The following is a 16,464-nucleotide window of genomic DNA, read 5'->3' as shown; positions in this document are numbered from 1 at the left end:
CCCCGCCGCGAGCTGCATGAACCTCCGATCCCCAGGTGTGTCCACCGCCACGCCCGGGTGGCATCAAGCCCCGTAACAACTACCGCCCGGATACGCTGCCCACACAAGGGACCCCCTTAGAAATGTGGTTCGGGTTGGGGGAGGGGGGGGTCGCGCTACCGCCCCGCCACCGGCACCGCTCCCGTGACAAGACACCCGGCCCTGCCCCGCGACCGGCGCACCGCCCCGCCACCGCACCGCCCCGTGACAGACACCGCTCGCCCTGGGCGGCGACCGGCCCGGGGTGGCCGCCAGCCCCCTGCTGGCGCGGGACACGAGCCACGGACCGGCCGGAACCTGCAACTGCCCCCCCCGGGACCTTCATCCCCGGTAATTCCCTCCGCAGCCCCCGGGACCTGTCCCGGGACCTTCATCCCCGGTGATTCCCTCCGCAGCCCCCGGGACCTGTCCCGGGACCTTCATCCCCGGTGATTCCCTCTGCAGCCCCCGGGACCTGTCCCGGGACCTTCATCCCCGGTGATTCCCTCTGCAGCCCCCGTCCCTGCCCCAGCCCACTCCCGGTGTGCAGCAGCTCGGGCTGTATCCTGGCAGCTGAGCGAATTCATGGTACAAGTGATCCGCGACCCAAATCCTTGCAGCCCTCACACCCTTGGTTTGTCCAACAGAGCTACAGAAGAACTCCATGGGTTTTGCTAACACACTTTCCTACGTGGTCTGTCAGTCAGTTCAGCTTCTCAAGGTGCTGAAATCCTGCCCGGGGAGGCTCGAGCAGCCTAAAAGTGACATTGCTGTTTTCATGCAATCATACTTTTATGGTGCCCCTTATGTGTGGATTTCAAAGCACTTGTGCAAGAAAATTAGTGAGATGATTGAGACTGAACAGTAAATCAAAAGGAGAGCAAAAGATTGCCTTGCACAAATGCACACGGCAGGTTCCTGGTGCTCCTGGTCCTTAGATCACACCAGAATGTTCCACGCTGTTGTTCCATCACTTTGTGTCACGAGAGGAGCTGGAGCAGCAGGAGAGGTGCCCAAAGAGCCTGTGGGAATTTCTGCCCTGAAGATCTTCAGAACTTGACAAGGCACTGGGCACCTTGACTGACTTTGCCATCAGCCCTGCTCCGAGGAGGAGATGAGATCGTGGGCTCCACAGGGCCTTCCCAACCTCAGTTATACCCAAGGTGACATAAATCACATGGAGATATTCTGACCGTGTGTCAAGGGAAGATTTACACTTTTATCCACTTGAAATATATTTTAGGCCAGAATAATATGGATTAACAACACACATTCAGTCAATAGATGAAGTAGCAGTTTGTCTGGACTGGCTCTTGGAAAAATACTTGTTGGGGTGTGTAAGGGACCCAAATGTCCCTTTTGTGCCCACCCAGCCTCAGGAGTCCTTTGGCTCACCCTGCAAATAGTTACACCAATATTTAACATCATTGCTGGCAACAGCTCCACTCAAAGACATCTTTTACAGATGCTCGAATATTTTAATAATATAAAACCCAAGTTGCAACAACTGAAAATATTAGAAGATGCATTTATTGTATCATTGGTATCATCTTTGATGTAAGTGTCTCAGTTTTTGGTTATCTTGCTTGTTTCCAAGCATTTAAGCTACATCACAGTGAAAACCTAGTGCTGATATGGTAACTAAACATTTTCCATAAAAGATTAACTATTGATTTTTCAGTCCTTTATCAGAACAGGTAAAAGATATAAATGAAATACTAAGGCTAGCACTGAAAAATCAAGTTACTAAGGCTTTCACTATAAAAATTGTGTCATTAGCAGAAATGGGGGTTCTGCTCACTTACCTGAATAATACACCAAAAATTGTCCAACTGTGAACAGAAGCTAAATTTTGTCAGTGCCTGCTTAGTTCAGCAGTGAGTACTTAGTGTAACAAAGATTTGCCTCCTACATGCAGCAGTGTTTTACCAGTGTTTTCTGGCACAGGTACATTTTTCTGCACATACAGCACATTAAAAACATGACAAAATATTTTATCCGCTTTAAACATTTCACTTATTAAGAGAAAACAAATTCAGACACAACAACATCAACACTTAGCAGTTTTGGACATAAAATATTCACTTTAGCAGTACAGTCATTTCATACAAGGGTAAGGCAAACTATAAAAAGTTAAATCAAAACTTACATGTATCAAATGCTCAAGAAGGTTAAATTAAGTTTAAAAAATAATTTTTGCTGATAAGCATTTTGTTGCCTATGTATAAAAGAAACTGTCAAATAAGAGTAAATGAATTTTTGAGTTATCACTGGAAAACATGAGTCCAAGCCAATCTAAATTTCCAAGGGCATATGTTCTTCTTGCTCCTATAAAGGCTGTTCTTCACTATTCTGCAACAAAATCCAAAGTACTCTTGGACAATATTATTGATGATCTTTGGGGTTTTTTTTCATCTATAAAATGGAGATAAAAGAGAAAATATCAAAACAACTGTTGACACTGCACAATTATAGAACACCTTACAGTAGACAAAGGCTTGTCACTTAACCACTCCAAGGCAGGGAGTGCTCCAGTGCTCCCTGGATCCAAAGGACAGCAGCAGTGCTCCCTGGATCCAAGGCAGGGCACCAGTGCTCCCTGGATCCAAAGAACAGCAGCAGTGCTCCCTGGATCCAAGGCACAGCAGCAGTGCTCCCTGGATCCAAGGCACAGCAGCAGTGCTCCCTGGATCCAAAGGACAGCAGCAGTGCTCCCTGGATCCAAGGCACAGCAGCAGTGCTCCCTGGATCCAAAGGACAGCAGCATCCTGGATCCAAGGCACAGCAGCAGTGCTCCCTGGATCCAAAGGACAGCAGCAGTGCTCCCTGGATCCAAGGCACAGCAGCAGTGCTCCCTGGATCCAAGCAGCAGTGCTCCCTGGATCCAAGGCACAGCAGCAGTGCTCCCTGGATCCAAGGCACAGCAGCAGTGCTCCCTGGATCCAAGGCAGGGCACCAGTGCTCCCTCTCCTTTCCCAGACAGCACCTCTGTGTGAGGCCTGTACTGATCAACCCCCAGGAAACTGCTGGAGAGTCACAAACCAGCACCAGGAAAAGAGGCTGAACAGAGGAAATACCAACTTCCTGATAAACACAGGGATTAGTTCAGAGTCCTGAGCTGACACTCTTTCTCTTTGTACCCTGGCAGGTTCAAAGGCTCTCTGATATTTTCCTACTTTAGCTCTCTCTCTCCAAGCACAAGCCCTGATGGAATTCCATAAGAGACCATTCCCATTGGTAGCACAGCACTGAACTGACACAAAGCACAATGCCATGGGCTACAAATCCTGAAAGCCTGCTTTTTCTGCAAATCAGTTCAGGGGCAAATTATGAAAACTGAGCTCACAGCATTTAGAACTCATAGAAAATTAGACTGTGACTACCTGCTTCTGTAACCTGTAGTACTTCTTGGAAAGATCAACACTTGTCCGTCCTTTCTGAAATGGGTAAGACCACAAAATTAAATTCCAGTGATTACCCATTTCCTTTACTCCATTCAAAAGACACTTAATTTCTTCAGTCGTGAAATCTTTTCGGGTTCTTCTTCTTCTCTTGTTCAAGGTTCTCGTGTTCATGTCCAGGGGACATATTTCATTGCTCTGCAAATATTTATTTTGGTGTAATTACAAATGATGTCAATCTACAGACTATTTGGCATGTGGAAGTAGGGTATTACTGGCAATACACCCTTAAGCAGTTGTAAAGAAATGATTACACAGTCAAGGCGACAATGGCTCTTCAAAGTTTCTTCACTGTCACCCACTTACTGAAATACAGTATTTTTCTGTGATCTTTACCTTTGTTCCTGCTGTACCTATACAGTTTAATAAACCTTTAGTAGGTTTATGCCTTCAGGTTTCTGTTATTTCTATACTGTGCAAGCTTTCATCAACACAGGAAAAATCATACCTCCATATCCATTATTCAGAAAAGAGTGTCAGCTGAAAAATGCTTAACTCAGTTTAGGATAAATCACTATGACTGGAGTAGAATCAACCGAGCAACATCCTTTTAATGAGGTTCATTTTGCTACTGGGCTCCTGTTAAAGGTGACTTAAAAAGAAATTGTGCAATTCCCAGTGCTTTTGTTTGGACATCTACAGCTATGTGAGTGTATGGTTAGGCTTTGCACAACTCACCTCATCTTTCTCAAGTGCATGGATGCAATTTTCTTGGAAGTGCTGACATTGGTTGCACATTTCTTTGACTCCTTGTCTCTTCAAGTTGGCATCTTGGGTTTTTTGTAAAGCTGTGGAATTGGGAACAGGGAGGTTCTTGGTTACTTTAAACTAACTGAAATCTACTGGAAAACTAAATGTAGTGCTTAAAAGAGCATTTCTTTTAATGAACCTGAATATGTAAATGTTGCTGTATTAGTGATATCTCATTCCCCTTAGATCTTTTCCTCATAATTGACATTAACACAGGAGGATTATTTATGCATGGTAGCAACGAGCAAGTAGTAGTACTACTGATGTTTGAGTAACTCCCATGATTAAAGCTATAAGAGTTTATTTAAATCCTTAGCCATTTGGCCCCAATAACAAGACAGCTGCTTCTCTTAATGCCCTGACCTAAATGCAAACCTGATTTTTAAGTTATGCACATTAGAGAATTGATTTTCTGGTAATACTCACACTTTCCATAGGCAGGTGTCAAGTTATAATTGCCAGTCCACCTAATATTTTTATGATGTTCATCTCTGTTTGAAGTATTAGGCTTGGTTTTTCTACTTGGAGTCAACAGAATACCTTAAAAGAAATCCCAAACAATAAAGTATTTCACGTCTTTCTTAGGAAAAAACAAATCACAAAACACAAGTCATGTTTTAGGAATTAAAATTTAAGGGAGAACCATCTTTTGAGCCATATACTACCATGTGGTCTTGGAAGAAAGCCTGGGAAATTCAGTTTACTTCAGTTTACAGAAAATGTTTACTCGCTAAAGTTAATATATTGCTACAAAGGACCCTCAAGATAAAATATAGTTGTGTTTTGGGGATTATTTTAAATTTTAAAATACCTATCACAGACAAATTAATTTCTGAATCTGGAGAGGAAAAATATAAACAAATTTATAAATCAATCAACCAGCTTTTACTGGAAATTAATTAAATAAGGAACCATGTAAAGAAGGTTTTTGAAAATAAAATATTAAAAATAAATTGCGGATGGGTGGGCTGACTTTTCAAAAGAGAATGCATTTTAAAGGAATATTAATGGTTTAGAATTGAAGTACTGATTTAGAGAACTGCTTCAGCCTACTTGAAAAATTCTGGTCATCAGTCATAAGAGACAGTATTGGTTACTAGTTGATGAATGTAGTAATTATGACTGTAGGTGGAGCTCTGCAGGTACCCAAACCCACCACATTCTGAAAAAAATGGCTGCTGAGTTGTGTAAAAATATATATTGGCAGAGTAAGGGGAAAAATAACATTAATGGTTTTGCTATATTACAGAATAAAATCTCTAAAAGGTATGGACTCTGCTACAAATGGGGCACTTGTGTGTTATAAAGAACACCAGGTTTTATGGGCAACTGATGGTTCTGCAAACACAGGGTTCCTAAACTGCACTGCAGAAACTGGTGGAATTTATATTCCCTTTCCCATCTCTACCTTGTTAATAACTTCCTATTCAAAACTTCCCAGCAAATAAGTAGATAACATTTTCTGGCATACTAATATATAGATTATTCACAGAATTTGGAGAAGAAAAAAAGCCACCATAATTCTCTATCCATGGTAAAGTTCTGCAAAAGACTAACAGAAAATAATGGCTTTTTGCATTAATTGCCAAATCCAGCCCTTACTTTGGAAACTATCCCTTTTGCTCCTAAATGTTGATGTTTCTGTATGCAGCCTGTCTTTCCTCACTGGGGCCAGCATTATTTCTGGAAAATATAAGATGAATGCCAGTACAAATGTCAGTAAGTAGTAACTGTTTAATTTTCAAAATACCTCCTTTAAACCAGAAAAATAGAGGATGTGCTTTTATTTTATTCATTAAGAATTATAAGCATCTTAGACCCATATGTATATATTATATTATGATGTCATCCATTCACACTTAATTCAAATTATTATAATACATTCCCTTCCCTTAGTTCTTGACTGGCAAACATCACAGTCATCAAAGCCTGTCAGGAGGATCTGTCACCACTGCCAAGAAATACAAAAGATTCTCAAAACAAAAGTGGCCAGTTCTGATATCACTTAGTGCAAGTCACTGGTAAATCAAATGAAATGAGTGAGTTTAAAACAGCAGGGCAATCAGGATCAGATCACAGAAAGTTCCGAATCTGAAATACAGTTTCAAACAAGGTTACAACTGCTAAAAACAAAACTCCGTGGTTACTGTCGTGAGTCCTGGGGGTGCCGCTGTTCCACAGAGCCGACTGGCAGAGCTCCTCCCTGTAGCGCTGCTCAGCTTCCAGGAGGACTCGGTGATGGTCACAGCGGTGCTGACAACTTTGTAACACCGTGGTGAAGGTTCTACTGTTGAAGGACAGTCCTCCTGCTGCACAACCTGCAAAACCAGGGGATATTGGAGGAATAGCAAGCAGAGATGCTGCAGAAGCCAACACCAAGTCCAGCATCTCGTTTTGATCACTATGATCTGCAGTTTGACCTCTGGTTTTCCATGGAAACATTGCAAAGAGGTTTCATTTTTATGTATTTTCTTGAAAATACTTATTGTTTTGTACTTTCTATCTTAAAAAAAAATAAAAAGTGTTTTCAATGTTTTATGAGACCAAGTTAAACCGCACTTCAACTCCAGAAGTACTGAATGAGGCACAGATCCCCCCCAGAAGTAAAAATATTAGTGGGGTGGGAAGAAAGGGGCCTCAGTTCCATTTGCACATTTATCCAGGAGCCAAAATATAAGATATGCTTTGAAACTTTGTGTTGCAACAGTTGTCTGTATTAACTTGAATAAATGATAAGTCCAGCTTAGGCAGGAATTCCCTCACAGGAAGCCTTCCTGTTTATTTTTGAGGACGTTCCTAGGGTAATTTATGGTTCAGTTATTCTTGGATGTTCTCCTGATTAAGTTACATCAGCTGAAGGAGGGCTTGTGTGAGGAATCATAAGGGCAGTATGTGCAATGCTCAAGCAGTGCTAAAGCTCATCGAATTTAATTTGACAACTTGGATAAAAATAATGTTCAAAGGTGGGTTATGAGCTGCTTTGGGGTTTGTTTGGGGTTTGTTTGGGTTTTTTGTTGGGTTTTTTAATAAAGAAACACAGGCTTGATTACAAAATCCACTTAAAATCCTGAGCACCAGCAGCAATCTTATGACCTACTGACAGAGCAAGTTGAGCAGGTAGCAACTGAGGTCTGCAGTGCTGGATTACCCAAAATCTGAGAGCCTGTGCTGAATGAAGGGCTGCAGAACAGCCAGGAGGCTTAGCAGGAGAATCACTGAGGGAAAGGAGCAGGGCTAGTGTTCTTCTCTGCCTTTCCCATCAGAGAAAGGAGGAAATCACCCACTCAAGGATTCTTGTAAGAAGTGTAATCTTTTAAGCTCCTGTATATTGTTTGTTAGCAAGCCCACATTAAGATACCTGCACCAAAACTGCAATGCCAACTTTATTTCAATATTTAGCTTTTTTTTAGAGGCATAAAAAGGAAAGAGTTAAGATTTACATAATAGGTAACAGAACAGATGTGCTAAAATTTCTGTAATGTCAGAAATAACTGACTGCATTGCTGACTCTTTAAGGCTTCTTTTGTGTGCTCAGGAAAGAAAGACCTGAGGTGATATTTACCTGAACACCTTAAATCTGCCATTTTATGGGATGAAGATGTTGCTGAAGTACTTTTGTGTTTCCTGGTTATCTCTGAGTAGGATGAATTTTGATCTAAATGAGGAAGGAAAAATCACACTGAGAAAATGTAAGCTTCTTCTGCCATGGTAATCATGCATCAGCGTGTCTACATTCAACTGCATTTTCTATTTGTAAATTATTAAAGTTAATAAACATAACAGCAGAAAGTCCAAATTAAATTCCTCAAGTTCAATGTACCACATTTACATTTTTGTAAATCCAGAATAATGATGTTCAATTCAGTGCTTTTTCATCCCTCTCCCAAAGGATGTTACTTCAACTTGGACACAGCAAATGAACCCTGTAAACTTAACTAAGCCCTATAAACTTTATTTCTGTTTGCAATCTGATGCTGAAGGATGTGAGGTACTGGAATAATATGAACTCTCAGTTAAAAAGGTATAACCTGGAGATCAGCTTGTCATCTGTAAAGCCACCATTCTGGCAAATACTCATCTAATGAACACTTATACATTTTATAAATTAACAGGAAACTAAATGATAAATAAAGATTTGATTGGACAGACCCCAATTCTGGAATAAATTTAATAAATAATGTAATAAATGATCTAAGATCAGTGCAAATCTGAAAACCATTAATCTTAAGCACATGTTCAGCATGTAGGAACAGCTTCAGGCAAAAGTCACACTCACAGGGAGATTCTGTCCCAGTCTTACAGGGACAGAACCAAACCAGCATCCTCCTGCATTTTCTGTTAATGGCTCTCACTGCTCAGTACAGATTAAAGACTAAACTGCATTCAGACTAAACTTGAAACATTTGTCTATGACACATTCATTTCAATAGTTAAAATCAACCAAAAAAAAAGAAAGCTACAACATGTATTAGAAGAAAAGTAAAATAAATATTCTTCTGGTAAAATTGTGTACAATATAAAATTCCAATACTGTGCAAACCAGTTAAAGGATATTAATCACATATAATGCACTCTGTAATCTAGTGATACATAACAACTGGTAAAAAGTAGTGATAAAAGTACACAAAATTAATTAAAAACTCATTAAGAACAAAATCATCTTAGAAGGGAATATGTTTAGCTGTTTGTACCTGCTGTGCATGTCTGTGTCCTATTTCTAACAGGCTCTGCTGGTGGTTGAAATAACTGTTCACTGGGAGACAACAGTGGGAACAAATGAAAAAGAATGAAATGCCACAACACACATTTACCTGTAAATTAATAGACACAGTCCAATGGAAAAATAAAAAAGAACATATTAAATATATGAAAGATAAAACTCTCAAAAAACTATTCTAATTATCCCAAGTTCCTGGGCTTATGGCCCCCAGTATGTAATTTGTTTCCAGAGGCCTGTGATCAGCATTCCTTGCAGGGCTGTTCCCCATGGAATGCAGAGTTTTCCAGGGATGCTGGTTTCCAGGGTAATTTGCAATTCTGATTCACATAAAACTTTCACAACCTCTTCAAAATACTGTAGCCTTCACCATTTGTAGCAAATGCTCTGAAAGGTATTTGGTTTTCTTCTTTGCTTGCACTGGTCAACTCCTGTGCAACCAACATGTTCCTGTGATCCCCTGCAGGTGCCTTTGTGTGTCACTCACTCCTTGGGAATGCTGCAGGAGCAAGGACCCTAAGCCATGGTCATCCTTCACTAACTCCTGTTTGCACACAAATACACAGGCAAGCAGAGAGCTTTTGGGTTGGTTGGTTGGTTTTTCTTTAAAAAAAAAAGAGTTGTTTTGTGCTTCAGAAGCCAGAGCAGAAATAAAGAAGTTGTGTGAAATCATGCTGAGCAGTAGCAAAGCAAAATTCACCTGAATGTACCGTGGACAATTATCCAGGCTCTTGGGAATTTCTGTGGCAGTTGCAAAGTAACAGTATAATGCATGTAAGGGAACTGCACAGAGCAAGGGGCAGCCAGCCACAGAAAAAAACCCACAGTGACAATGTGGGACTCAAAAAATCCCCAAACCAAACAAAGGAGAAAAAAACCCCAAAAGCAAAACCCCAAAACAAAAAAAAAAACACTCACCATGAAACAAAACAAAACACAATCAAACAAAAAGAGCAAAACCAAACCAAAACCAAAACCAACCAACTAAAAAACCCAGAGAAACACGGTTTTGCTCATACTCTCCCACTGCATATCTTGAGGGATGTTCCTGATATAAATTCAAGAGAATGGCTTCTGTGTTTACCATTGCAAGTTGCCTATCATTAATTTATTTATTATCAATAGGAAAGAAGCATCAGAAGCACAAAAAGAAGAGGAAAGTCATCATTTGTGTGAGAGCAATGAACAAGAGAACAGGGAATGACTAAACAGGGAATGACTTTCTCCTCCCATGCAAAGAAACAATGGAACATGAGGGGAGAAAAGTGGAGGAGGGAAAACTTTTTCCTGGGTTTGTAGCCACTCCAATTGCAATGTTTTTTCCAGCAGTTCTCTCTCCCTGCTGGTTTCCTGTGGAGTGCCCATCATAGAACCCCTTGTGGGGTGTCCAAACCAGTGGGTCAGATCTTTCTGTTACATCAGGGAGAGTTTTGAGGCCAAAGCCAGGGATGATTTCTCCCCACTGTGCTGAAAGTGCTAAACATGGCCTGGAAGGGGCTCTCTGTACAACCCACCAGGCAGAGAAAAAGATCAGGAGCTTTTGTTACTCCAGTGTCTACAGTCTGTGATCTGTGATCTCAAAGACACTCCCACAGAGTATCCTCTAGTGGGCCACCAAAGGGCTGTGGCTTTTCACTAGAAGAAAAGGACACAGTTAGTAACAGATAATTTAAAAGGCTGACATTCCATTTGGAAATTCCAAGGGCAAGGCAATTGAGTATTTCTGCTAAGGTCCAGGATACTCACCTTGCTAGAGGAACAGACTGATTTTTTACACAGGCAGTTTTGTCATTCCCACTGTGACTTTGCAGTGCTCTGTCTGTTTGCAGTCCACTCCCTGAACATGGAATATTGCTCTGTCCACTCTGTCCAGCAGAAGCTGCATCTGTGGTGTTCACTGTTTCACTTTTTCTTGGAGGACAGTTTACAGCTGGAGCAAGAACCTGACCATCCAACTTCAAGGTCAACTGTGGGCTATGATCTTCTTTGTGTGCTCTTTCCAGGTACATTTTTGGACCAGCAGGATTCACCTCATGGGATTTCAATGCTTCAGAATTGGCTGGATTTGAGGATCCATCCACAAACACTCCTCCTTGCAGTCCTTCCTGTATTGAAAAATAGTTTGTGACTATATGAGCTCTGCAGAATCTTAAATAAATCCAGTAACAAGATTAACTAATAGACCAGTTGAACTCTGAAGGTAAAGCAAATCCCAAAGAAGCTTCAGAAGCTTCTGACTGAGCAGAGAGCCCCAGGACAGCAGTGCTGCTGGAGGTGTTCATGGGAAAGGCATTAAGGAATTTGCTACTAATGCCAGGCACTGCTAGAAATGAACTTAAGAGCCATCTAAGTAACTCATAAACTCACTGTTCCAAACCCAGGGATACCAAGCAGCTAAAAAGCACAAGGAAAATATGAAACAACCTTATTTCAGTCTATGTTCACATCCTCCTTTATCATTTGTCCCACCATAGCTGTACAATCATGGGCATTTCATGCATGCAAATATTAAAATTATAGGTTTGAATGTCCAACAATTAAAAATAAATTGAACTTCTTGTTTTGCCAACCTAACTATCTCTATTTTGTAGAAAATCTGGGTTTATAATAAACTAAAATGCTTCATAAAACACAGATGCCTCCATTCTCTGATTGCCCTGCACAGGAGTAACTTGGTAAGATCTACAATAATAGTAAAACTGCAGATTGTAGATTCACACACATCCAATATTTTCCCTGCTTTTTTAGCTCACACTGAAATTATCCCAAGGGTTTACTTTCTCTTTTTCCCTAAACTCTGTAAAGATTTGCTTAGTTTTATCCTATTTTGTTAAATAGGCCAACCTCAGCATGTTGTTGTTCAATCAAGTTTATTCTGTGTAAAATTTCATTTGCTTTCTTCCAGTAGTCTTGTAGACTTCTTTTCCTGACTTGCACATCCAATTCTTCTTCATTGCTCACACTTAATGAATTATCATTTATTTTCAGAGACAATTGTTCAGCTTTATAAAATAAAAAACAACATTAATACTTAACATTTTATCAATGGACATCTTAGTATTTATTATATTTTATTATGCTGAGGGACAGCCCCAATAATTTAATGCAAAGTATAATCTCAGAATAATAATTTTTATAAAACTTAAATGTACACATAAATGTTAACACACTTCAAATATAAATTGCAGTTACAAGAGGTGAGATTGCAGTTATAGTTACTATGAGCTGCTTCCACAATGATGCTGTGTAAAAAATGACTTTTTCATTGACTTAATCCTAACTCTATAGGTTCTTTACCAGTATAAGTTTCTGCTTTTTTAAAAAACAATTCCACATTAATGGACACTGCAAATCACCACACACCCTTAATCTTAAACAAAACTCTCAGTTATGATTTCAGTACAAAAATGTAGATACATGAAATTTAGTAATTAGCAATTGCAAACCTTCCATGCTGTAGAGATTAGAGGACAAGGTGTCTTTCTGTTTCACTGGTAGAATTGTACAGATAATTAATAAAAAACTTAAGCAGGGTGCCCTAAAATACACCCTACCTTCAAAAGAAAGAGCAAGATTTCTTAATGTTGCAAAATGATTGTAGTCACAGTGATTTCAGGTTGGATTATCTACTGGTGTATTCTCTCCCTACAATGGTACATCCCCAGGAATAGAGTATCCACACTGCTTTTATTTTTCACATGATTTATAGAAAGGAAAGCTTTTAAAAACTGGCCCTACATTTACAGGTTTACAAATGCACTGCTGCAACACTAGTGAAATTTTTGGTTTTCTTTTTTCTGCCTAAATGCCACAGTTTGGTGGCAAATAGGCAACTTCTCTGCAGAAAACAAACCCCTCTGGGAGCAGACAGAATTACAGAGCTGCCACAGTTAAAGTCATTCAGGAAAGCAGCAGAACACAGAGATGGAAACAATCACTGTCATTTTTAAAGCAGTAACAGCAAACTTACTCATCTGTTTGCAGTTCTGCAGCACAAAAGTAGCAGCTTTGATCAGTTCCTCATCCTGAGATTCTGTTAATACCTGAATCATAAGTGGAAGGCCATTGTTCTGAAGCAGTTCACACTGGTTTTCTTCTAAAATGGGGCATTATAAAGGAAAAGAGATTGGTTTCAGCCTCAAACACACTCAATCCTACAGTAATTTTAGGAGCTAACACTTACAGTTTTCTGGGAAATTCTGGAAAAGATATTTTCCTTTTACAGATCCAAGGCTGCTGCAATGACCCACTCCCTGGGTGGCAGCAGCAGAGCTTTACATCACACAGGATGATTTGGCCAAAAATCAAATTTCTTGTAAGAAAACTGAAGGACGACCGAGACAAATTATATGATGGAGTTCCAAATTCATTTAATTGTTGCCTAAAACATTTGAGTTGTGGCTTCTGTACCTCTTTTCCTCCATTATACTACACTACATTTCTGTAAGCCCTGAGGTGCAGAACTATCAAAGGTTTAAAGTTTATAATTAGCAATACTGTAGTAAATTTAATAGTTTAATCCTGGTCTAACCACTCTCTTCCTCTTCATTAACTATGGCACCAGATAAATTTTATATTTTATTGATTGATTTATTATTTATTTATTTATTTACTCATTTATTTTCATTTATTCATTATTGTTAACTCATTTGCATATGTATTCATCAAACTGGCAACTTGATAAAAATAGTTCTGTGTTGTTTAAATGTGATAAAAAAGGAATTAAAAAATGAAATATGATTATTTTGTGTTGACATTTTAAGAGAAACTTTTATTCTGTTGGTTTAATCGTATTTCTATTCAAAAAACATTTTCCATTAAGCTTTGTTTCAATTAATTCTTCATGCAAAAATGTCTTTTAAAATAGACTTATGACCTACTGAGCTAATTATTCAATGTTATTGACATTCAGAGGATGATAATCAATCAGAATTTTTGAACATGGAGCCCTGAGGAGCCTGACAAAAAGATTTCAGGGATACTTACTGTTTGTTATTTCAAAACCAATGCTATTATATAGCCTTTAAAAAAATTAATAGCTATATAACCAATGGACAGAACCTGTATATATCAAGGACCATTAAAAGAGAGCTCAAGACAACTCATTTGGTATGTTTATATTGCAGTAGTTTTTAGGTCTGGATTAATTCCACCCAGTGATACCTAAGCCCAGCCCTGAATTCCTGCATAATAGTCTATTTTTTCAAAGCTCCTAAAGACACCATCTGCTAACAAGTTTTAAATTTTAAAGATGGAACATTATAGAAAACCTTTTTTCCTAACTATTAACATAATATTATTTAACAGAACTTTCCCTCATGTTCCAGTCTTGCTGAAATGACCCCACTGAAGGAGTTTGTATGTGAGAATTTAGCAGAAGCTGACAGAACAGATCTTACCACAAACTTCAGTACAGTGTCCAATTGTCAGAATAATGCTGACTTTTTCTCCTGTGTTCAGTGTCTCGTTGCACAGCAGCTTCAGCAGCTCTGCCACGGTGTGATACTTTGCCAAGACAACCCCCATGGCAGCTGTGATGTTCAGAATAATCAGGAGAAAAATAAAGTGGATAATGAGTGTACAGACATCCCCCCAGTGTGCAGTGCTGTTCTCAAGGGAGTCCCACAGAGCTCCCCGAGCCTTGGGGCTGCACAGCTCTGCTCCTCTCTGTCTCTAACCCCTCAATTCCCACAGCCCTCCTGGGGCTCCCAAATCCAGCACTGCCCTTCCTCCCACACTGTGGGCTTTGCAGCTGTGACATCTGACAAACAAGGGCTTGCAATGGGCAAGTTTTGTAGATCTCTGCTGAGCCTCTCCACATCATCTATCAGCTCCAGTGCAGAGCAAAAAAGAGTTGAATAAGGTTTGACACAGAGAGTATCTGCCACAAAAAGAGCCAGCAATGTTTCTGCTAGAGGGCAACCTCTTCCTGAAACTGGGAACACCACTGCTGGTCCATCCATGCTGAAGCCTAACCCTGTCACATACCACCTGATCTGAAAGTAGACTCAGAACTAGTGCAGGTGTATGTTTTTAAACTTCTGTGACCTTCCATGAGTGAGCCCTTATGGCACAAGTGTCAAATGTAACAACCACAGAGTCACCAGATCACAGGCTTCTCCAAAGGTTCTGATGGAATACAGAGACTTCCTTAGGATGGCACTGCCCAGGCAGCACAGCAGAGTAAAGGTTTGTCCTGCACACACCACATCTGCCCAGCCCCACCTCTGAGTCACCAAACTTCCTAAAGCTCACCAAGTTTATTATTCAGGCACACACCTAACTCCAGGATCCAAACTGATTGCCATGCCCAGGTCTCAGCTTACCCAAAACTAGCTCTAGCATCTTATCTCTCATTTTTGAGTATGGTTTAAATTTTACTGTTTATTTTAGCAACAATGGGAAAGTAAACCACCTCAGATGAACTGGATCACCCTCCATACAGGCATTTGAATTTTAAAAAAATCTGCAGCATCAACTGGGATGTTTACAACTGACTGGCCTTTTAGCATCCATTTATATCACTTTTCCACCAACACAAGAGTTTAAACATTTTAAAATTAGTATATATAGAAAATGACAGCTGTCTTTGCACTCACAGTTATTAGCAATGCAGGCATCCAGAGTCTTGGTTACTACTACTGCAAGTTTTGTGCCAGAGTGGCTCAAACAGGAATCATGCATAAGCTCGAGGAGAACTTTAGCTAATGTATCCAATCCACCAATAGAAACAAAATATTTCTGCACATATGCTTAGTGAAAAAAAAAAAAGAAAAAAAGTGTTTTAAGTAATACAGTTTGCATATTACTTTAGCATTTTGCCAATTAGGTTCAGTGTAGTTTTTCTACGCCATACAACAGAAGCTGGATACATATTAACCTCAAAAAATGTAGTATCTGTCAGATGAAATAGTTACAGGAAACAATGACCCTAATACAGCATACAAATGGCAAACATTATGCCCAAGTTCTACCTAAATAATTGTTTTTAGTGATGTAATAATGACTTTTATTTATAAAATACTTCTACTCAAAACAGCTTCCAAATAATCTTTACTGACCTTACAAAATGTAACTGGTTTGTGGCTATTTTGTACTTACACTACATTGGACTTAAGCACAATGTAGTGCAAGTAAAGATGGTGGAATACAGTTTTCAGAGTAAAGGTTGGAAGAACAGCAAATGAATTTGTAGAGATTGACCAAAAAAAAAAAATTAACTATCACATTAAACTTGCTTTTAACAAAAGCAAAACTATGTAAAGCTTGAGCTGCACTTACAGTTATTTGCAACTGTGAGACCAACAAATGAACAAATGGGCCGAACTATGCCAGGCTCTGTGCAACTCTCCAGCCACTCCTTGGCATAGGGGAAAACTGAGCAGCAAATGTTCTGATTATCTTCTGGGAAAATAAACACAAATAACCCCAATGCAAATGTCACGTGCAATGTCAGTTGGACAGTAAGATGAAATCAAACTGTTGCCCCTGTGGAGAAGGACTTTAAACCCTGGCAGA

At 39.8% G+C, this 16,464-nt stretch overlaps 1 protein-coding gene across 1 annotated transcript in view; it reads right to left on the bottom strand.

Moving 5' to 3' along the window:
• Positions 1-2,998: 2,998 nt before the first annotated feature.
• The window catches only part of TERB1 (telomere repeat binding bouquet formation protein 1), a 16,736-nt gene continuing 3,270 nt past the window's right edge, over positions 2,999-16,464 (bottom strand). Inside the window, exons 7-19 of the mRNA XM_029965604.1 lie at positions 16,228-16,350; positions 15,546-15,698; positions 14,346-14,477; positions 12,917-13,042; positions 11,791-11,948; positions 10,693-11,051; positions 8,921-8,982; positions 7,792-7,884; positions 6,377-6,547; positions 5,832-5,912; positions 4,656-4,769; positions 4,158-4,267; positions 2,999-3,617 (exon numbers count right to left, since the gene is read on the bottom strand). Coding sequence (XP_029821464.1) covers positions 3,387-3,617; positions 4,158-4,267; positions 4,656-4,769; positions 5,832-5,912; positions 6,377-6,547; positions 7,792-7,884; positions 8,921-8,982; positions 10,693-11,051; positions 11,791-11,948; positions 12,917-13,042; positions 14,346-14,477; positions 15,546-15,698; positions 16,228-16,350 — 1,913 coding nt within the window. The 3' untranslated portion in view covers positions 2,999-3,386. The remainder of the gene's footprint in view (positions 3,618-4,157; positions 4,268-4,655; positions 4,770-5,831; positions 5,913-6,376; positions 6,548-7,791; positions 7,885-8,920; positions 8,983-10,692; positions 11,052-11,790; positions 11,949-12,916; positions 13,043-14,345; positions 14,478-15,545; positions 15,699-16,227; positions 16,351-16,464) is intronic.

This window comes from Manacus vitellinus, unplaced genomic scaffold, assembly GCF_001715985.3.
Source record: "Manacus vitellinus isolate BGI_N305 unplaced genomic scaffold, ASM171598v3 scaffold_10_pilon, whole genome shotgun sequence".
In the NCBI taxonomy this organism is placed as follows: Eukaryota; Metazoa; Chordata; class Aves; order Passeriformes; family Pipridae; genus Manacus; species Manacus vitellinus.
Note: the sequence above shows the minus strand (reverse complement) of the source record. Positions and strands in the feature narration are given on the sequence as shown.